We start from the raw sequence: 23,248 nt of genomic DNA, 5'->3' as shown, positions 1-23,248 counted from the left end.
TTTCAGCCCCATGACTGCTAAAGCACTGGAGCAATATGCCCCTGCCTGTCCTTCCCCTGGGGCAACAGGACACAATAAGGCAGAAATTTGACTGTATGCTTCTTTTCCTGATGTAATTATATGCCGCTTATGGACTGTTACAGAATCCTACGAATTCCAGCTTTGTGTTGAAAGCATTCTACCCTTTCTAGTTACAAAGACAGAGATGGAAATATAATGGCAAAAAATACAAAGGTTTGAAAAGAAGGAAGCAATTGGACCTTTAAATGAATTGTTCAGTATTCATGATACCTGTGTGCTGTTTCAGGCCTTCTCTTTTCCATACATGGAAATTGTTAAGCATATTATAAAATACTGTGTTAAGTTGCCTGTACGCATCAGATGTTCTTTGACCACTAATGCAAAGGTACTTGCGCTGGCAGACAGGCGAGTTTTAATATTGCACTAGTGAAAATTTGTTGAGCAACAGATTGCACAATCTGTTGAAGCCTTAACCAAGACTTCACATATAACCAGAAAGCCCAGTCTGAAAACAGAAGAATTATCTCCTTGCCAACCCACTCTGATGGAGTTACCAGCAACCTGCTTGTATGTTCTCTTGCACAACAATGTTCCACTATCACAAAACATTTCACCAGTGGAAAAACTGGGTGACTTTAGCTTAGTGTTGCATTGGCTACAACTCTGTTTTCATTCCACATAGACACAGAGGGAAGCCAGCATAATATGCAGCTACTTTCCTGTATGTGTACCAGGAATGTTGGTGGCAGGGTTAAGCAGGAGCGTAGATTCCAGTCAGCTGGTGCTTGCCAGTGGAGAGGACCACTGCCTACGTGTGCAGATGCCTTGCTGAAGTGGATGATCTGAGCTATGCCTGAGCTGCCACTGCCAGTTTTGCTGGCGGTTCAGTGCAGAAAGCCCGAAATGGGATGTTTTGGGGCAGAGGTAGATCCAAAGCCCCACGGATCTATGGGGGAGCCTGATCCTTAGGTTCCTTAGCTATGCCAGCCTGGAACTGGCAGTTTTTTGGTGTTATTTTTTAAAGGGAAACTGTCCCGCCATATTCTACCCTGGCCAGTACAAGCCAGATGGGTGAAAATGTCACTCCACTACTCCATTTCTTCCCAGATCCATGTTAGGATTGCTCTGAAATGCTCAAAGTAAAATTTTCGTTAGTCAAAGGCATCATCCTAGTTTGATCATTCTAGTTGACCATTCCTTTCAACAAAGCAGATAGCAACCCCTTTTATTTTAGTTTTTGCATATCGTGTGTCTTTATTCTTGTTCATGACCTTAGTATTTGAAGAGGTCAAGTATGTGTATGGGAAGATGGAAATCTATGGTTCCCTGTCAGCCAAATACCATGGGGCAGGCCATTGTTCAGCACCACCTTGTGGGCCTTACCTGAGATGGGAGGGGGAGTGCAGGGAAGACTGACACTACCAGATTAATGCTTCACTAGAGGAAGGGGAGGTACCATTTGCCTTGAAGGAGGCAGTGGTGTGTGTCCCCTCATTAAGAAGACCTCCCTGGACCCAGAAGTGTTAAACAATTATCACCCAGTGGCAAATATCCTCTTTTTGGGCAAAGTGCTTGAGAAGGTGGTGGGGTTTCAGCTTCAAGCACACTTGGAGGAAACTTACGTGGATTCATTCCAGTCTGGCTTCAGGCCTGGCCATGGCACTGAAACTGCCGTGGTCGCCCTGATTGATGACGTCTGTTGGGAGAGAAATAAGGGGAATGTGACCTTTCTCCTCAATCTCTCAGCAGCTTTTATACTGTTGGCCATGCTACAGTATCCTTTTGGAGCATCTCAGGGAGATGGGGACTGGGGGCACAGTGCTTCAGTGGTTCCGCTCACACCTCCACGGTCACTTCCAAAAAGTAGCTATGGGAGGCTGCTGTTCAGCCCCATGGGAGCTGTCTTGTCTGTTCTGCAGGGTTCCATCTTATCCCCCATGCTGTTTAACATCTATATGAAGCCTCCGGGAGCTGTCATCGGGAGATTTGGAATGAGGTGTCATCAGTACGCAGGTTGACACCCAGCTTTATCTCTCTGTTCCATATGAATTGGGGGATGCAGTTGAGGTGCTGGATGAGTGCCTGGAGACGGTGATGGGCTGGATGTGGACCAATAAGTTGAGGATGAATCCTGAAAAGTCTGAGGTGCAGAGTTCTCATGTCTGTGAGGTGGAGTAATGGCCTGTTCTGGGTAGGGTTGCACATGTTGAAGGAGCAGATCTACAGCTTGGGGGTACTCCTGGTTCTGACATTGTCACTGAATGCTCATGTGGCCTCAGTATCTAGGAGTGCCTTTTTCCAGCTCTGGCTGGTTCACCAACTGAAGCCCCTTTTGGACAGAGATGACTTGACCATGGTACTCCATGCTCTGGTAACTTCCATATTGGATTGTTGCAATGCACTTTGTGGGGCTGCCCTTGAAAACAACTCATAAACTTCAACTGGTCCAAAATGTAGCAGCCAGCTTACTAGCTGGGGTCCTTTTAAATCTCATATAACCCCTAATTTAAAACAGCTGCATTGGTTGCCAGTTTGTTTCTGGGCCCAGTTGAAGGTGTTCATGTTAGTATTTAAAGCCCTTAACTGCTTAACCTTAACATGGTATTCCTGATCTCTATGTATGGATGTGAAAGTTGGACAGTGAAAAAGGCGGATAAGACAAATAATTGGGTTTTAGAACAAATTAAACCAGAACTGTCACTAGAAGCTAAAATGATGAAACTGAGGTTATCATACTTTGGACACATCATGAGAAGACATGATTCACTAGAAAAGACAATAATGCTGGGAAAAACAACAGGGAGTAGAAAAAGAGGAAGGCCAACCAAGAGATGGATTGATTCCATAAAGGAAGCCACAGACCTGAACTTACAAGATCTGAGCAGGGTGGTTTGTAACAGATGCTCTTGGAGGTCGCTGATTCATAGGGTTGCCATAAGTCGTAATCAACTTGAAGGCACATAACAACAACAACTGCTTAGGTCGCAAATATCTGAAAAACTGCCTCCTTTCCCGCAGACCCTCTTGGGTGTTGAGATCAGCAGAGGGGGCCCTTTTGGTAGTTTCTCCACCCTCAGAAGCTTTGGGGTGGGGGAGGTGGCCCAGGAGAGAGCATTCTTTGTGGTGGTCCCTAAGTTATAAAAATCCTTCCCCACCAAGGTGCATCTGACTACTTCATTGTACAACTTGCTGAACATGCACCTTTGACATCTGAGGCGTATATTTTTAGAACCCATCCTATTTTGTGATTCTGGTTGTTTTTAATTGTTTTTAACATTGTATTTTAAGGTTGTTGTAACCTCTGGGTGAAGGGCTGGGAATTAAATGCTAATAATCACAATATCAGGAAGTAGTGCCTCCCAGTTAGGTGGCCCAAAATAATTGAATGGATGTTTGACAGAAACAAAGATGTTTTAGGATGCTTTCCTTATGGGAGGGGTAAAATGCTTGTGATTCTCAGCATTCTAGGTGGCTTCTAGAATTTTTCAGAATGTGACAAAAGGTTGCTCATGTTAACCTTTTCAAATTACCCGTGTACACCTGTTCCTTCAGATATGTTAAAAGCAGCCTTTATTATTCATAGTCCTGGGAAATAGTTGCTTGATATCATGCAGATGTCACACACAATTTGATATAAATTGTTGATATTCATTCTATGTTAATATGAACTTTAATCAGACTGATGATCGAGCTACAGATCTCAAATTGTCCTGGAAATCAGGCTGCATATGAGGACTCAGGGTGGCTGGTGCCTCTGCATACCAGAATGACTGGCCAGACCAGAAGTAAACAGAGCCCCAAAGCATAAGAGGTGATGCAACGGTCCCAGGGTGGGTAAGGAGAGGGGCTTTCGGAGGGCTACAGGTGGGATGGAGAGTAGAAAGCCTGGATGGACGAGAAGGGGACAGTCTGGTCACTGGGTCCAATGGCAAGCCAAGGCTGGGAGGATAGTAAAGAGGAGCACAGAGGGAGAGAGCAGGGGCCCTGAGGTTTTTGTGTGAGTGTGAGATGATTTTGTGTTGGTTCAGCTGCCTGTGAATGTCTCCGTGATAACCTAAGTGCCTGAATTCCAAGCCAGAAATCAAAGGACTTGCTATGCTGCGTTTAGTAAAAGGTGGGCCTGGGGCTTTAAGAGAATTCTGCCTTCTATCCACCCCATCCCACTTTCAGGAATTCCTGACACTGTGTATAAAGGTTCAGTCATGTTGGGCATAGTCTCATGGGGTACATGGCCTACAACACTGTTGTGCTCTGGCACAATATTTGTTGATTTAAAAAGAGCTTTTAACAGGAGATTGTTCTCATGGCCTTTCCCCCCAAATCAGTTTAAAATTAGATATTTTCAAGTAATCTCTCTTTGTCTTTTTAGTGGATCCTTCTTAAAATTCTAATAACTCAATATTTCCCTGGGGAACAGGGAAAATGGGAGATTAAAAGCAGGTCCAGAGTGTGGCCTTGTACGTAGATATTAAATTGTCTTTAAAACCTCAAAGTATTCTCTTGTCTTGATCTCAGCAATGGCATTTCAGGATAGAGAAATAAAATTGGGCAGAATGTACATATGTACATGAATTGTCTCAGTCTATTTCAGGGGTGAGGTAGATTGGCATCTACTGGTTGACCTCTGTTGATTTGCAGCAGATTGGCAAAAGTTTCTGATTTCCATTTGTTTAACAACAGCAATGACAAAATGGTTTTCTTCACCTCAATTAGGCTGATGAAGCAAAGAAAGCTTGGGAGAAACCAAGTGGTTTTTTTGTGTGTGAAAGTTACCATCGTTGGTTTAAACAAGTTTTAGTAAATTTATTGACCGATTAAATTTTCATATATGTTCATGCATTTGAAATAATAAATTCTATTTTTATAATGTAAACAGATTCCTTAAAGAAAGTAGGCCTATTTCATAGTACAATGTAAATGAAAAAGTAAAAAATAGAAATAAAGTCTTCATGATTTATGGAAGGTACATTTCAAGATCACAGTTTTTAAAGCAGTACAAAATGGGCCCTTAAATATATGCATCAAGTAATTTACATCTATATGAAGTCACCTCCAAATCTTAGCAGTATAGGGTGATGGATCTGAATAGATGTTAGGGATTAAGGTAGGTGGGTGGGTGTGTGGGTGCATACTAAGGCAGGGGAGAGAGTGTGTTCACTCACTAAAAGACACTCACTCCAGTTGTGTCAGTTTGGTTTCTCATTTCCTTGTTGAGATTGAAACCAAAGAGATGGATTAAAAGACTGAAAAGCTGTTTATCAAATGAACCAGCAGAATTACAGCTCTTGAGTTGTCTCATGTGTGGGGTGGGGGTGGGGGATCTCTCACACCTTGTGTTGAGAGGAGAAAGCTTAGGAGAAGAGGGGGGGACTGTAACAAGGTGACTTGGAGTTGACATGGGAGGCAATACTGAATTAATCTGGCCCAAGGTTGCAATCAGTCTGCCCAAAGTTAAAGCTGATTTGATTATTAAAGTTATCGACCTACATACAATGTATTCTTATGTGAACCCCAGTCTTCAAGCAGTGAGAAGTTCCAGGGGTTCCAGAATATATCCCAGGTTTTTTTTCTTGGAATTAAGTTCACTAGAGACTGGTGGCATTCTTCTGAAACAAGATTTTATCTGCACATATAAATGCAGGCTGAGCATAAGATTGGGATTCACAGTCAACATCATCAGTGATCCTGCTCTCCTGTAGGTTTCTCAGGGGTTCCCCAATGCCATAGCACTGGATTCTCACAAAGAGAAGTTAATTCTGTGTCCCTTTTCAGACTAATTTCAAGACCATCAGTTAATTGTTCTCTTTCACACCTTGATCATTTGACCTTCTCTTTAGTTACCCAGAGAGCCATTCTTCCAACAAAAGGGAATCTGTCAGACTAAGCCTATCATAAATCAGCTTCACCTCTTTAGTAGGCCTCTTTACAACCGGATTACAATCTTACTGTTACAAAATCACCATGGGACCTTGAGAGTCATTTAGTCTAACCCTAGCTTTGTGCAGTGAGCAGAGAAATGCAATCTACACATGTTCAAGGGCACACTCTTATTATTTATCTTTGTTTAATCATTTATTGCTGTATCTCAAAGTTCCTCTACTGTTAAATTGGACCAAAGTGCTTTAGTATACATGTTTTATATTTATTTGCCTTTCCTTATAGTAGTTTGCCTTACTGCTTTTATCATCGGTAGCTATCTGTTTGCATGTGCTTCAGCTCCTGCTTTCTGCTTGTTTCACATCTGAGTCTCTGAATTTTGTGGCCTGGTTATTTTATGCTAAGCCATTCTGCTGGGGTTAGGTTGTGTATGCTCCATACTTTTAAAGCACATGACTTCCCCCGAAGAATCATGGGAAACTGTACTTTGTTAGGGGTACTGAGGATTGTAGTTCTGTGAGGGGTAAACAACATATATGGTATGTATGCAGCCAGAACCTTCCCCTAGCAAATGTGTCCTTGTTTGCACATGTGAAAGGCTAGAGGGTATGCCGACTTTGAAGTAGCAAATATTTGGGATCCCAAGATATTTGCAGCAGTATGAATTGGCCATAACAATTTTAGTTTATTTTTAAAAAACTGTTTAAAAAACTGTTTTATTTATGTTTAAAAGTTTTCACAACTGTTTTCTGCAACTTTAGCAAACATTTCCCATTGCTCCATTGTAGCCTATAGACATTTTTCTACATCTGTACTGTGGCTGCTCCTGTTGGCACATTTAAGTATAAGTAGTGAAGGGAAGAATTAGATGCGGCTGCAGAGAATATTGTTTTCAGCTCTAACCATGTGTTTTTCATAACTATTACCGAGTGAGAGAATGCTTATTTTGTTGCAAATAAGGTGGATTACATGCCACGTGTTAAAAACAATATTGTTAATGAATATTAATTAATTAAATGACATTTGTAACTTTTGATTTTTGCAAAACCCCTCTCCTGTGGTTGTTAGTTATAGTTGGTTATAGTTCCAAAGAAGGGAATCTTCACAGAAGATGACCTTCATTTTTACAATGTGGTTTTTCTGTCTTACAGGAAAACCCTGCCATGGCAGTTGCAATCAAAACGTGTAAAAACTGCACCTCAGACAGCGTGAGAGAGAAATTTTTACAAGAAGCTCGTAAGTTGTATAATCACTCCTTCTTCTTTACATTTTCAATTAGCCTGGGATGGGCACAATGTGATCCACAAAATTTAGGATGCTCTTAGAATGCGGAGATTCCTAACTTTTTTATTCAGCTATCTGTTTATGAAAGTAAGTTTTCTAGCCTTCATTCTTTGTTACAGTTATGATTAAAACATAGCAGCAGTAAATGCTGAATTCTAGGAGACAGAGGCATGTAAATTAGGGCCCAAATTCAACATGAGGTTTGAAAACCATAAGCTGCCTTATCTTTTTAGCTTCAGGATGGTTTGTGTGTTTAGTGCCTAGAGTTTAATACTTAAATACTTTTGGTATTTCATACAAATTGTTCATTCTTTTACCATTTTTGTATCACTTCTAAACTCACTTTTTAAATCAAGTTTGTCCTTTTAACCTCTCTGTTAAATGTAAATGGACTGCCTTCAAGTCAATCCCGACTTATGATGACCCTATGAATAGGGTTTTCATGGTGAGCGGTATTCAGAGGGGGTTTACCATTGCCTTCCTCTGAGGCTGAGAGGCAGTGACTGGCCCAAGGTCACCCAGTGAGCTCCATGGCTGTGTGGGGATTCGAACCCTGGTCTCCCAGGTCGTAGTCCCACACTCTAACCACTACGCCACACTGGCTCTCGACATCCCTGTTAGGCCATTGCAGTTCACATTTTATTGATGGGGGAACAGAACCTGTGACCAGCTGGAAAGTGAAAGTATTGCCACAACTTGGATGTAACTTGGATATGTAACTTCATGTAACTTGGTTATTATGAGACAGGCCCAATTCAGGTTCATTGTTCATAAGTTGAACCATCGGCAGCAAGTTAAAGTTGTTACCCCAGCCTTTTCTGGGTTCCAAGCCAATGTCTGTGTTTTTAATAAAGTAATGCCTCAATTTTGAAAACAAATTTGACACCAACTGAAGAGGCAATGTAGCCACATGCATTCAGATTTTCCAGCGGGGGGGGAGGCTTGGCTTCTTTACCATTTATAATGTAATATAATGAGAGGGAAGCAAATAATATGCTTCAGAGCAGCTTCCATTTCCTAAAGCTGCTTTTCCTCTTCAAAGAATAGCCAAAGTTTGGCTCCCATTTGGGGGGAGGGGTTTGCATAGCTGTGTTAATTTTTGGTCTCTTCTGTTGCCATCAACCCTACTTTCTCTTGAAGATCCCTATACACAAATCATTTTTAAGACCACATCTTTAGAATACTCTGGCCTAGATGCCAATGAGCACATAAAATCCTGAATTATGAACCAGCCCAGATGTATGGCTAGTTCAGCTTCAGGCTTCACTTTCGTGCTTTCTAGCAGAATCTGCTAATCACCAGAAAAAATGATTATGCTGATAAAAGAAATAATTCACATACTTCCTCATGGTTTCCATTTATGTGTAGAAAAAAAATCTTCAACTTGCTCATTTGAGGAAGGTTGTGGAGTTCTTCACTCGGTTATCTGAGCCTTCTGTTCTCTCCCTCCACCCCACCCGTTTGAGTGAGATGCCTGATTTGAGAAAAGCCTGACTTAAAATGGGAGGAAACTGGAAGCCTGTAGAATTGATCTGCCCTACCAGGCCATTTGAACCAACCCACCAGTCTCTTTGAGAGAGGTTCAAATGGGGTTGCGAAAGCAAAGTGAAGCAGTGTCTCCTGTGAGGAAAGCAAAGGCTGAGTTGGCTGTTTTGAAATCCACTGTCTCAAGGACCAGTGGGATGCTCTTCCTTGTTTTGCATCGATTTAATTACCTATTTGGGTGGACTCACATAAGCCATAGAGCATGAATTATCATAATCTGCCTGGGAGAGGGAAATAGATTAACTGGGACCCTTGCTTTATCAGCTGTTCTCCATTCACACACACTCTAGCCACTTGCTTTCCAAAACCCTGTTATCCTTTCACTTTTGTTTTTGCTTCGTGGATGTTTTTCTGCCTTCTGATCTTCTTATCCCTCAGTATGTCAAGGTCTCACATGGCAGGCAGCAAAATCTAGCACAAATTTCCAAGCAGCTTGCACAGAGATGGCACATGGTGTCATCCTTTTTGATCCATCATGGCTGCTCTAGTGTGTGCTCTGAAGTTTAAATAATTGCTGGTTCTGTTAGACTAGTAAGGCCCAAATTAATAGCTGCCATCAAGCTTCCTCCCCAGGAATAATGCTAGTGTGGACTTGCTAGCGTCATTCCAAGGGCACTCTGGGGAGCTCCACTCCTGTGCCTGCCTCAGCTCAGCTCAGCTCAGCTCTTCCTTTCCTGCTGTGGTCTGCTTTTACACTGCGTAAAAAGAGGAAGCCATTGCCCAGCGGCGTCACTAGCATGAGTGTGGGGGGTGCGGACCTCCGGTGCGCACCCTCCCAGGTGCATGGAGGGGGTGGCTGGTCTTTCGTGCACGCGCGCACGCACGCACTCACCATGCGCTCCAGGCTGGTGGTGTAAGGCCTGTCCCAGCTTCACCGCCAGCGAGCGGGTGCCTGCTGTCAGTCTCGCCCGCCCGCCTCCAAGGAGGAGTTGGCTGCACCAAACCGGAGCGCTTCTCGGCTCCTTTGCCGGCCAACGGCGCGGGGCGGGGTGGCTCTGGGTGTCACCCCCCTCAGAGTGGCACCCGGGTGCGGTCCGCACCCCGATAGTGACGCCCCTGCCATTGCCATCCTATGTGGCCATTCCCCCCTGAACTGCCCTGTTTCTTTCTGGAGCAGTGCAAAATACTTCCAAAGTGGGATGAACCAGTTTTTGGGGAGTGGGATGAGGCGTTGTAATTGTCCTGATGGTTACCAGTTTGTTTCTGGGCTAATTTCACAGTGGTGGTTCTTGCTTTGAAAGCCTTTACTTGGTTCCAAGAGAGCACCAACTGATCATTGAAGTCTAGCAGTTGATCTCTGTGCTAGGTGCTGTTTCCTGAGGGTCAGTTGTCCATGACAATCAATAGGGCATTTTCTGCTGCTGCAACTTTTAAGAAATTTGTTACCATGTGAGAATTGCCAGATCCAAGCATTTTGGCTGTTTTAGATATAAGGTATAAGGACTTTTCCAGGCTTTAAACCTCCTAGATTTTGATTTGACTGTGCTGTTAAGACAATGCTGCCAATTTTATTCTGTTTTTAGTCTTAAATGTTTAGATGTATTTTTGTTGGCTTTTAATTTTGAGCTCTGTTTTGGGAATTCATTGAGTCAGAAAGTAGATGTTACATCCTCAATAATCAGAATAAGTCAGCTGTGGAATGACAGAAGAAATCAATCACACTCAGTTGTATTATAGCATTTTTTGGTATGCATTTAGTAAGCAAGCAAACTACTTCACATTTACCATGTGGCAAACTGGCTATATTCATGTCAGTTATTTTGGTTGTGACTAGCAACTCTTCAAAATACAGATGTATGCGAGGTGTGGATTTGACTCATAAATCTAGAGATGCAATAAACAGTTTAAATTGAGGAATAAAGCATGTCATTTGGAACTGCTACAAAAGCATGAGCAACCATGGTAAAACTGCTACTTTCAATATATGTTTTAGGAATGTTTCTCTGTGTGTCCTGAGATAAAAGGCTGATGATCCAGGTTCAGCTGCAGAATGCTATCTGTTCCACAGCATGAATAAATAGATGCACATTTTATTATGTGCAAGGTATTGCTCTTGTGCTATTGAGACTGATGATAGAGCAATTATGCTCGTAATAAATAAGATCTGATACAAACCGAAGCGCTAAATGAGATTTTCTTGTGGACACCATATGCATGTCAGTGCTGTTTTCTATCACCACTATAACATAGCCGTTAATTTGACTAGCTAACAATTTTTCCTCTTCCCCCTATAAAAAATAAATAACTGAATTATTCATAAACATCATGAATAGATAAGAATTGCTGAGGTGTCTTTGAAAAAAAAAAAGCTGGGCTGCAAAACAACTTTGCCTACTCTTCCACAATGCCTGGTATTAATTTTCTTCAGTGTTTCAACTTGGAAGCAGCCTAACAGATTTTGCTGAGCTGAAGTACCTGGATTAGTCCTATTGAAAGACAGTGCTGACTTACATAGGAATATAAGATGCTATCTTTATACTGGCTGTATCTGTGCTATACATTTAAAGCAGTATCATACCACTTTAAACAATCATGGTTTCCCCCAAAGAATCCTGGGAACTGTACTTTAACGGTACCGAGAGTTGTTAGGAGGCCCCTATTCTGCTCACAGAGCTACAACTCTCAGAGTGGTTTATCAATCCCTCTTCCCAGGGAACTCTCAGTATATCAACTTTATTGAGTTGATTCCTCATTGACTTCTTTAGCACATTTTACTAGGGAGTAAGCTTCATTAAATTCATAGAGATTTTAAAAAATCAGTAGAGATGCTCATGCGTGTATGTTTTGCATATTTTTAAATTTTTTAAAAGCATTTTAAAAATACGTTTTAAAAGATGTTTTGTTTTAATAAAGTTTAAAGTGTTTTGTTTTTAAGATGTTTAGAGTGTTTTTAGTATTTTTGTTTGCTGCCCTGGGCCCTTCTAAGAGGAAGGGTGAGATATAAATTTAATATATAAATAAAGTAAAATTTTCTATCTCTTGAGCCTCTGTGCTCCTTACTCACTCCCATTTTTCAGCTTTAACCATGGTTAGTGTCATGTTTATACTTGTATCTGCTGAGGTTAGTGCTAATTGTAATAACTTTCAAGCCCTGGTGTCAGATGCTGGTTTAATGTTAATTGTGATTAGCATTACTGTACAGATCTCAGTGCTGGGAACATAGGAAGAATACTAAAAGCAAAAATGAGCACATGAACCCAAGGAGTGTTTCAGATTTCTTAATTATGGGGAACATTGCCTGCACTGGGCTGATACCACTGACATGTAGAGGCTGAAACTGATGTTGCATAGTGACTCTTTCAACATGTAAGAGAGCTCACCCCCTGCCACTTTCAAGAAGCCCCCAGAATGTAGTGGTGTTCAGGTGCTGATCACATAGTGAGTTGGGACATACAAAATGACTTGCCACATAGAACAATTACTACATAGAGGTAGCTTCAATTTGAAGCTGTATTGTAGGAAGTACTTCTGGCTATTCTGATTTCTTGGTCCAGAGTTTGTAACTCAAGTCCTGGCTCCAAGAAGGGTCACTTGCCCGCTGGCCTTTCATATTTGAGATCACAGTGTGACTCTTTATAATAACAAAGCTTGCTTTCTCCATTCTAGTAACAATGCGTCAGTTTGATCACCCCCACATTGTCAAGTTGATCGGTGTTATCACAGAAAACCCTGTCTGGATCATTATGGAGCTCTGCACGTTAGGAGAGGTAGGAAAAATTCAGAAGCTCATGTCTGTCTAAGCCTCACAGATGTTCTATAAAGAGGTTTGGGAGGACTGCTTGTTTTGCCAGGCATGTATGCTGCTCCAAGGCACTCATCAAAACTTTTGCAGCTGCAGACTCATGGGTTCAAATTCAGCCCTGGAGTAATAGGGCATATCTCTGTTGGCGATGAGAGACATGCACCTGTTTACCCCAATTGTGTTTGACTCATAGTCCTCAAAGGGGTTCTTTGTAGTTAAGAAGAGAGCGAAACTGATAATAAATTAAAACCTTCATGCGTGCTGTGCACAGGATGTGTATTGATGGGTAACAAGTAAAACCATATTGCCCTTGTGTGAGAGAGAGCTATTCCCAATAGATTTGCCTGAATCAGATTGTACAGTGAAAATGAGAACTGAACTAGGGTAAATATTACGTATAACTGATTATACAGCGCAATTCCCTTCTAATATTCTAGCATGATTGTTTGAAACTGTTTTTCCTTTAATGCTGTTCCCAACAGCTGTCAGTAACCTGCTTTTTTTCTTTTTTAAAAAAATGCTTTGATTGATATTACTTATTTAAGAAATAAATACTGAAGTGATTACCATCTTTGCAAATGCCTTCCAGCTGGCAAATTACTATAGTGGAGGGGGGGATTCCTATCTAGTACCATCAGCTAAATATTACCAGCTTTGGCTTTATCTTAGGCCATAGTCTGGGGCAATGCCTTCACGGCAGGTGGGCAGGGGTCATTTCTTCTCTGTGGTCTCTTGGTCTGTTTGCACATGTGCAAACAGAGAAAGGGAACCTGATGCTTTAAAGCAAGGATGGGGAACCAGTGGACTCCCATCATCGCCAGCCAGCATGGTCAGGGATGATGGGAGTTGTAGTCCAACAACATCTGGAGGGCCACAGGTCCCACCCAGCCACCCCACTTTAAACGAGATGAGCAAAGACTAGGCAGTAAACAAGAAAAAATGAATGTCGGTGGGTGGGGCTGAGCATGGGCCCAGGGTGAGGCATGATGGAATTGCTGCAGCAGCATTCTTAAGACACAGAGGCATAGTGTAGTGGCATATTTAGAGGTGCTGGGTCCCTTCATGAGTCATGCTATGTTCCCTTGCAGCCCCCCCCTCATACACACACTACTTGAGCACCTCCCCCTTCAGAAAAGATCCTCCCAGGGGCTAGGTAGCACCTGCCACTAGCTCCACCTTGCTGGTGGACAACAGCATCCTGAACATGTAGGGACCCACCCACTGCTCCATCCTTCCCTCCACAACGTTTTTTTAGAGCAAGCCCCAGTCTCACCAGAAGCTTGCTGGTGGCTGGCAGCCTGGGCTTGCAGTGATATTCCTCCTCACCCACCCAGCTAGCCCCCGTCTCCAGCATTTTTTTTTAAGTAAGCCCAAGCCATGGGATGAAGGAAGCAGGGACCACAGTTTGGGAGCCTTTGCCTAAAGAATTAAAGGAAGAAAATACCTGGTCTTGACTCTTCACCCTCCTCGTCTCTCTGTAAACGTATGTCTCTCAACTCCTCGTGACTCTCTACTCCCCACAACAGCAGACAGCGGGAGCCAAACAGCGAGCAAGAGGATTCTAGTGATGGGATCTGCAGCTGCTGCAAATTCACTGCTGATCCGCCACCCCGGCCACCCTGGGGAAGGAGGGAAGAGAGGAGCTTCTCTGCCCCCCACCCCCAATCACAATTAAGCAGATTTTTCACCTGCAGCCTGTATCTTGCCCCGCAGTGTAGTGCATCCTCTTCCTCTTCCATGGTCTGGCCCTGCTTGGGGAGGCTGTTGCTGAATTCTTTGCTCTATTCAGCCCAGGGGGCCGTCCTCTCTTCTCCTTCTCCATTGTGGTGGTGGGGGGATAAGAGGGGGCCAGGAGGGGGCCACCTGCAAAAAAAAAAGATGTAACGGGTGGCATTCCATAGTGTCCTGACAGGACTACATGCCTGACCCAGAAAAGTGAGGTAGGGATCACAGCAGCAGACTATTGGTTAAGGAAGGAAGGAAGGAAGCTCAGGAAGAGCTCAATAACCACACAAGAGCAGCTAGGAGAAGATTATTTTATTTATTTATTAAATTTATATCCCACCCCTCCTCCCAGAAGGTTCCCAGGAGTATCCTAGGGGAGTATCTCAGCGGACAGAGTGGGAAGATGGAGTCAGGCCTGTTCTGTGATTTTAACAAGGGTATCCAAATGCCTCAGGGACAGGATAACCAAAAGAGGTCAACGAGGGGAAGTCTTGCTATGAATGGGGAGAGCCCAGTTTTTGAGAGAAGTTAGGGGCAAAAAAAAAACAAAACCAGGGGGAAGGGAAACTAAGCACTGAAAAGGAAAACCAATGAGCACTAAACATACTTAGTAGCCACAAACTGCTGAGTATTTGTTTTGGAGATGGGGAGACAAAAAATGGGGAGAGGGATTGAATATCCTGGAAGGATGCCTGGCTGCCTGGAACACTGAGTAAAAGTGCTCCAGATGGCAACATTTTGTTGCCGTTCCACTGTTCATTCAGCTGTGTTTTTATCTGAACTGACTTTTCCCCCTTCTTTATCCATAAAGCTGAGATCATTTTTGCAAGTAAGAAAATACAACTTGGATCTGGCATCTTTGATACTGTACGCTTATCAACTTAGCACAGCACTTGCCTACTTAGAGAGCAAACGATTTGTACATAGGTAAGACGATTTCAACCTGCAAAATTTTAGTTTTAGAACTCAAAATATGTACACATGCTTTCCTAGTTTAGCAGCCTGACTATTCAATATACTGGTTAAGGCTAGAGGTTAAGGCTAATCTAGAGCTGCACCTTCACATTGCCTATTTATCTACTGTAGGACTAAAAACGTTCCAGCTTGAGAATAATACTTTGATATTTCCAAATCCATTTGTTTGCATCTTTGTTCCCTTTATTTGTTTTATTGGGAATCCAGCTACACTCAAGAGACTTGGTGAAGAGTGACACCTGCTGGACTGCCTCTTAATTTGTATTTTTTAAATATTTGCACCAAGACGCTAAGCCATCTTCTGTTGATTTGCAAATGCCACTTGGAAACCATTTTCAAAATGTGAGGACTCAGCAGCAGTTTTCTTAAGAGTGGGAAGAAGTATGCATGGGCTATTTTATACTTCCATGCTAGCTACATTGAAAGGCAGTAGAAAGAAACAGCCCCTCGTGTTTCTAAGCAATCATAAGAATGAAGAAAATGTTGAATTAAATATGGGTGACAGAAACACCCATAATACGTAGTGTTTATATATCATTCTGGAACAGCCTTTACCAACTTGGTGCCCTCCAGATGTTTTGGACTAGAACTCCCATGAGCCCATTAGGTTGCCAGAGGCTCCTTTAGAGTGCTTAAAGCACCTTATGTACATTATCTTGTAATCCTCACAGAATCCCTATAAATTAGGTCTGTGATTGTATTATCAGATCTGAAGCTAGCTGCTTGTCTAAGGGCATGTTGTGAGTTTACACTGAAGGTGAGATTGAAACCAAGGCTCCTCGAATTGTAACTTGGGGGATCAGGAAGTGCAAGTTCCCCCCCTTCTCTGTGTTGTTAAAAATACGTATTTTGCATTTATGGTTTGATGTGCAAGCTTCTTGTGTGTTCACCATGAGGAGAGATGGGAAAGTTCTAATTCATTTCGTGAGAGAGGCAAGAGCAACAGAAATGTGGAGGTTCTTGTACTTCCTGTTTTTCTGATTCTCCAAACATTTGGTGTCACTTGGAGGTATATGTTGGTGAATGGGTTGGTAAAATCTTTGTACTTTGCAAGGTTAGCTTAGAGAATAGACAGTAATGCTCTTCATGTTGAATAAATCATGTGTTTGGTTAGAGCCAAGAGTCATAAGAAGGCTGGAACTGCAGTGAAGATTTTCTAATTCAACCTCATGCAGATGAGGCAAGATAACCTGAGAGATGTCCTAGCTGGAAGGTACTGCACACACTTTACATGCAGAATGTCCCAGCTGAGTGGCTGACATCTTCATTTAGTCAGGATAGTTAATTGGTTTGACTGAACATAATGTCCTCGTGTTGTTTTATCTGTAGATCCTAAACTGACTTTTATATACTGTATTGTGTGGCATGTAATAGATGGTAGCAGACAGTGTGTTGGGTTGGCATTGCACACCTGGCCTCTGGTTGGTTGCATTGCTGCTCCTTACCGGGAGGTAGAGGGGTGAGGTTAGCATGGTGCAAATGCACTGGCCAGAGTACCAGATTTACTCCTCTGGTGCATTTGCATTGTGTTGCCCTCACTGTTGCCTCTCTCCTTCCCAGGTGAATGGTGCCTCCTCAACAGTGGGAATTTGTCATTTCTGCCAGAAGGTGATAGCTGGAGTGAGCAAGGGGAAGGAAAACAGTGTAATGAAATGCACACAATATTTCTAATCAGACTTATGATGCCTTAAACCTTTATAAAAGGGGAATAACTTGTGTTTTCTGGACAGGGATATAGCTGCTAGAAATGTGCTGGTGTCCTCCACGGACTGTGTGAAATTAGGTGACTTCGGTTTGTCCCGGTACATGGAAGATAGTACGTATTATAAAGGTAAGAAAATGGGGTGTTCAGCAAGGCAGGACCAGGAGTGTCTCTGCAGGCCAAAAAGTGTCATCTGAGTTGGTCTTCATGTGAAGTTAAAAATAGTGCAACAATACTAATATATGAAGAAACACTGAGAAAAATAACAGTGAAAATTATGAAAAGTATAAATTATATATATAAAATTATATTATGTTCCCAACAGTGAATCGCTCTGCTGTTCTCTCCCCCCCCCCCCCCAGCTTTGCTGGTGTCTATCAACAAACATCCATCTCCACAAGTAATTAGCCATAATGGTAAATGGACCCTCCATATTCAGAGACAGTATACCTCAGAAGTGTACTTCACATATTGGAGAGGGGCATTGTTCTCTGTGCCATCTGAAGATGTCTCATGGGCACATGAGAGACAGAGCTTGCTCTGTGGCAGTACCATAGCTCTGAAAGGCCTTCTCTGCGAGGATCTGTCAGATCCCCTCTGAGTGTCTTTTGCCAAAAATTTGCCAGATTTTGCAAAAGATTTAAGACACTGTCTGAGCTAGCTTTTAATGTGAAGGTTCTTTTAAACTGCTTTGATGTTTTATATTCTTGATTATTCTGATTTTGCGTATTATATTTTGTAACGGTTGTATTGGTTTTCTTTTATGCATGTATTGTAAGCCATGCTTGGGACAAAAGTGGAAGAGTGGGATAGAAATAAATGAAGTAATGATGATCATTATTATTTATTAATAAACTACCAAGAAGCATCTAGTGTTAGGACAGGATCCAGCAGGGATCCCCCCAGCAGGGGATCTTCTTGAGTTCTAATTTGACTGCAGAGTACAGATCAAGTTTTCCAAAAAGTGCATTCCATCATATATTTTCTAATTCAGTTGATTTTAAGATGATCTTGGTAGTGCATAATGCAGAACCACTGTTTTATGGGTAGCAGTGGAAGCACACCCAATGAAGTTTTAAAAAATAAAATGATGTGGTATGAATGCATTTAGCAAAACCCAGAAAAAGCATTTTATCTGTCCAGTGAGATTCACCACTAGTTTCTTCCAGTCTGAAAACTTCCACATGCCTTAAAATTACACACCTTATTTCTCTTAATGCAGTTAGGAAGCTGAGCTTCATGGATTCTGCCATCTTGACCTCTTTGGTGTATGTGCAACAACAGTCTAGATCCTGGATCCAGCTTAGTGAAAAATGAGGTCTGTAACCTTGGAAAGTAGTAATGCATGTGCATATCAAAGAGATCAGCTGGCAGAAAATCTGCTACAAACCAGTTGCAGCAAGGCAATGTAGAGGAGTACAATAAAATAGCAACCAAAGGGGCATACATCAGTCATGGAAGTGGCTCAACACAGCTTGACAGTAGCATCAGATTTTTAGCCTCTGCTGTTACTTACACTTTTTTGTGTGAAAGTACAACTGTGAGGCAGCTTCCTTGGTCTTTGCCTTTCTTGTTTTGGTCCGCACATATGTTTCTATTACATTACACTTTCTAAGAAGCATGGTGCAAAATAATTTTTGCAAGTGGCCAAAAAAAAGGACCACCTGTGTACTATCAAAGATAATCAGCTGAGTATACTTTTGCACTGGCAATTTAGAGGTCTTCAGTAATCTTAATCTGTGCCCTGTAGCTTCCAAAGGAAAATTGCCCATCAAGTGGATGGCACCAGAGTCCATCAACTTCCGACGTTTTACCTCAGCCAGTGATGTCTGGATGTTTGGTAAGTGATGAACGCTTGTTCAGCAAGAGCTCCATTTGTCATTCTTTGACATGAACCACTTCTAGTCTTATATTTACCATATATTTTATGCTAGCAAGTTCCCCATCTCTGAATTTGTGGAAGGAGGGTTTGTAATGTTAATGATTTGTGGGATGTAATGTGCCTCTGTGGACTTTCCACACAGACCTACATACATGGCGCCCTCCTGCAGGTTCCTTGTCAGTGAGGCTGGGCAACCTAATGTCAGGGTGGAAGGCAGGTTTTGCTTTTACTGTAGCATGTCCACAGGTACAGCAATTTACTTTCCTCATAGGGTGTGCATTCTCTAATATGAGAGCAGGGATATCATTCTCATTCAGGCTAAGACTCCTTCATGGTGATCCCAGTAACTGAGATTCAGTGGATTGGTTGGCTGGGAGCATGCCTTTTCTGGTCTAGGGTCAGAATTGTAGTCTGGAGGTACTGTTGGACCATCTATTGCTTGAGGATTCCCAGGTGGTGAATGTAGGCCGGATAATATTTTACCTGCTTTGGCTGATATGCTGGCTATGTCCGCTACTGGAAGATGACGACAATTTAAATGTATATCCAGTCCTTCATCTCAAAAGGAACCTAGGGCAAACAACAAGTAATAAAACAATAAGAACATCTTAAAAGCATCTTTAAAACAATTCCAGTGCAGCTGCAGATTGGTTATACATGCTTTGATGACTTCCATGTTAGACTTTAGTAATGGTCACTATGTGAGGTTTCTTTTTTAAATGGTTCAGAAGCTTTAGCTAGAGCAGTATGTGGTGTTCTGCCTATCTTGAAGTAGCTGCGCTGACCCCAGTTGCTCTCAAAGAGTTTGTTCAGTCTTCTCCCTGCTGTCTTTTTGGAGATGAGTGGAGACTGCTTTTTCAGAGAGCCTTTGGTGTTTGATGCCACTTGTTTGTTCTCTTTCTTGTGCAAGTTCTACTGATGTTTGTTGAAGTTGTATTGATCGGATTTATGTTTAATGAAATGTTTTTACTTTATTTTGTAAACTGCAGTGACATTTTATGAGTAGCATAACACATGAAAATTGTAATACTGAACCCCACACCCTCTTCTATAAAACACCATCCTGAGTTATTTTGATCATGCCAGATTGTGATGCACAATTGGTGGTTGCCACTCTGTGTGTATCACAGTCATGTGTTCATCAGAGGTGGCACAGTGGTTCAGGCAGGGCTGCAGCAGCAGTGGTGATGGTGGTGGAAGCCTAGCAGGCAGGCCAGTAAGTGACCTAGGTGGGGCGGGGGTGGTGGTGGCAGCCTAGGAGACCTGGCTTGGCTCTTCAGGCTGCCCGGGCAACTCACACATCGGGCCCCAGTTTCCAGCATGTATGAACTAACAGTCACAGAAGGTTAGACGAAGTGCCTAGCAGAGGCTGCTCCCGCTCCTGGCCACTCTTGCTGGGCTGCAGGAGTTGCTAGTGGGTGGCAGGCCTCTGAGACAGGAAGGGAAGGGTGCATGCCTGAGGAGAAGGAAGCACCACTGTTGCTTGCACTGCCTGTCGCAGGTGAGCTCCCACCCTTTCACCTCATGTCACTCGCTTGGGTTGTGCTGAGCCATGGCAACAGCGGTACCTTCTTTCCCATCTCAGAGGCCTGCCGGCAACTCCTGCAGCCCAGTGAGCATGGCCAAGTGGCAGCCCCCATCAGGGAAGGGCATGGAGGGAAGTAGGGGCCTAGAGGGTTCTGTGAGAGGGGGTCAGAGGGAAGGGGAGGAAGGGCATGAAGGTGAGACAAGAGAGAGTTGTGAGGCAGGAACTAGGAGCAGGAGGGTTAGGGGGTTGTAGGAGGGGTTGGTGAGAGAAAGGAAATGGTATGGGATAGGAGGGGTGTGAGGGGAAAGGGGCGTAGGGGGCAGTAGGTGTTGTGAGCAAGAGGGGGAGAAACAAAATGGGGCACAGGACAGCAGGTTGTGAGAGGAAAGGGATGGATTAGGCTAGTGAGTGAATAAGAAAAATGGGAGTATGGGGCAGGACAGCTGGGATGAAGGCAAAAGGGAGTAGGGGCTGGAGTGGATGGTGAGAGAGTGTGGGGGTAAGGAGGAAAATGATGGGCATGGGGTGAGGGGGGAAGAGGTACGAGATGAATAGAGAGAACTGTGGTAGGGAATGGAGAACACAGCAACACCTGGGGGGGTTGGTGAGTGGGTGTGGGGTACCTGGGATTAGGTGGTGGGGTTGGCACACGAAGTGTGCAGGGGCAGAGCCTCTAGTATATACATGTTTGTGTGTGTGTGTGTGTATATACGTACACACACACACACACATATTCATGTTGATGCACATGTGTGGTACAGCTGGATACTTGAAGTTAATTTAAATTCTTCTGTTTCTATACATGATAAGAAGCAGGAGAGTTTTCTCATTTTAAGGGATTCATCGGTTATAATAATCAAGCTGAGCAGAAGTGGGATCATTTCAAACTCACTATGCTTAGCAAAAGATGGATGCAACCAAAACAAACCAATATTATTTGTGCTTTTCAGTTCATTATTACTTTTATATTGCATTTGGAACATTCTTTTTCAATAATGTTCTTTAATTGAGCATAGCAAAGGCATTGTGGGTAGAAAGTCCCAGCTGTTAACAGCTCCCCAGGCAATTTTTGTCAGATTACCCATGTTAGCATAGTTTCGATTGAAACTGCTTTTGTCTTTTGGTTCACCTTTTTTTCCCCTTTGTTGAAACTTAACCTCAGACTGAAATGCTGTCAGGAACTGTCCACAAGTAAGAACAAGCCTTTGGGAAAATAGGGACTATTAATTCTACATCATTATGACTAGGATAGCAAAATTTAGTCAGTTGATTGGTCAAATAAAGCCTTATTTGATTGAGTGCTTAGGGACCAATACAGCATTTTTAAATTCTTTTTTGAAATATTAAGTGATATGTAAATGCTTTTAAATAATTAAATGTGAGTCAGTGGTGCTGAAAATTTAAGGCACCTTTTTTGGGGGGGGGGTTGAGGCTACCTTTGGTTTGTGGTATTGTGAAATTAATAAGAAAAGTATTGAACATGGCCTTTTAGTAATGAGTGAGTTTATTGAAAAAGAAAGAAAGTTACCATCTCACACTTCTGTGAAAAAGACATCCATATTGAGGCTTTGGCAGTAGTAATGAAATTAAATCAGTTAATCATCTGAAATATATTATTTAGTTACTTCCATAATTATGATAGATCTTTTTAAAATGTCTCAACTTTCTTCTGATAAAGAAAGCCAGTATATCAGTAAAATAATGCAACAGAAACACAAAATAAAACCAGGATAAAATACTATAACAGTTCAGAGTAATTGTTTATAAATACCTGCTTAAATGAAAAAGAAAAATGGAACCATCCCACCCCGAGGGGACGCTTTTGCTGGAGGTCTTCAAGAAGAGGCTGGGTGGAGCCATCTGTTGGGGATTTTGTAGCTCTAATGTCCTGCTTTAAGCAGAGGATTGGACATGATGGCCTATCTTGGCTCCCTCATACTCTGTGATTTTGTTATTTCTTTGAAAAGCTTAGAAGCTGTGGCTGTAGCCCTATGATACTTTACTTCAGCATGTGAAAGTTGTCAACGCTTTGCACCAAAGTAGTATCAGGCATCATTAGATTGGTGGATACAGGAAATAGTCTCCACTGAGTATGTCTTGAAGTTGCTGTGTTACCTGATGCATGGTTTTGTTCCAGCTCCAGAAATAAATTTTATTTCATCAATCCAACATCTGTTGGACTGTAAGGCAAGATATCCCATAAGTACCCAATGGTCTTGTAAATCAGGCCCCAGAGAACAGATAATCAAACATTTATTCCTGAGGTGAATCAGTAATTGCATTATTCAGATTTCTGTCCCAAGTCAGAGTGGCACCACTGGGATTCAAGATCTTTATGGCATCTGTACATTTTTCAAAACAATATCTCTGTTTCTTGAACCTTCCAGGTACAGCCTGAGCCCCAGGAAATATTTGTGCTTTGGTTACTAGCAGACACATTTCCAATACAGAGAGTTTCCAGTGAGCCTTTCTTTAACTCTGAGGGTGTTCATGAAGGTTTTTGTACACTTTTGTCTCCAAGAAGTGAGGTTTTCCCTCTTCAGATAATATGTGCTCATTTGGTCTCATCCAAGAATGAAGAGGAAAGGGGTATTCAGACCTGTTTTGTCTGTCTTAGAGAAAATGCATTAGTCTGGCTAAGAGATCTCTGGCTGCTATGCAGAGACAAGAGATACTGGACCCACAATCAAATTATGTTGTTGATGAAAGCGTGCAAGACCAGGACACTGACCAGGGCTATCTTTTGAGCAAAGGTGGATCTTACAGTGCTAGGCAAGATGTGACTAGTCTGGAGTACCACAGCCACTACAGAGTCTTTCCTCCTCCTGCCAGCTGGGGAACACAGAGCAAACATTCCTGTAGAGTAAGATCATGGAGGATGTTTGGAGATTAGCCTTTTTATTAGAGAATGTTTGATTACTGAGCAATGTACAGGCAATGAAGCAGCATGTATCACTCCCATATAAG

At 42.6% G+C, this 23,248-nt stretch overlaps 1 protein-coding gene across 13 annotated transcripts in view; it reads left to right on the top strand.

Annotated features, from left to right (window-relative positions):
- Positions 1-23,248, top strand: part of PTK2 (protein tyrosine kinase 2) — a 356,254-nt gene that overhangs the window by 265,980 nt on the left and 67,026 nt on the right. For all 13 annotated transcript variants that reach the window (XM_061607042.1, XM_061607039.1, XM_061607035.1 and 10 more), the window contains 5 exons: positions 7,050-7,134; positions 12,334-12,434; positions 15,006-15,121; positions 16,900-17,000; positions 18,622-18,711. In XM_061607042.1, the coding sequence (XP_061463026.1) occupies positions 7,050-7,134; positions 12,334-12,434; positions 15,006-15,121; positions 16,900-17,000; positions 18,622-18,711 (493 nt within the window). The remainder of the gene's footprint in view (positions 1-7,049; positions 7,135-12,333; positions 12,435-15,005; positions 15,122-16,899; positions 17,001-18,621; positions 18,712-23,248) is intronic.

Source organism: Rhineura floridana, chromosome 1 (genome assembly GCF_030035675.1).
Source record: "Rhineura floridana isolate rRhiFlo1 chromosome 1, rRhiFlo1.hap2, whole genome shotgun sequence".
Taxonomy (NCBI): Eukaryota; Metazoa; Chordata; class Lepidosauria; order Squamata; family Rhineuridae; genus Rhineura; species Rhineura floridana.
This window is presented reverse-complemented; position numbering and strand designations above follow the sequence as displayed.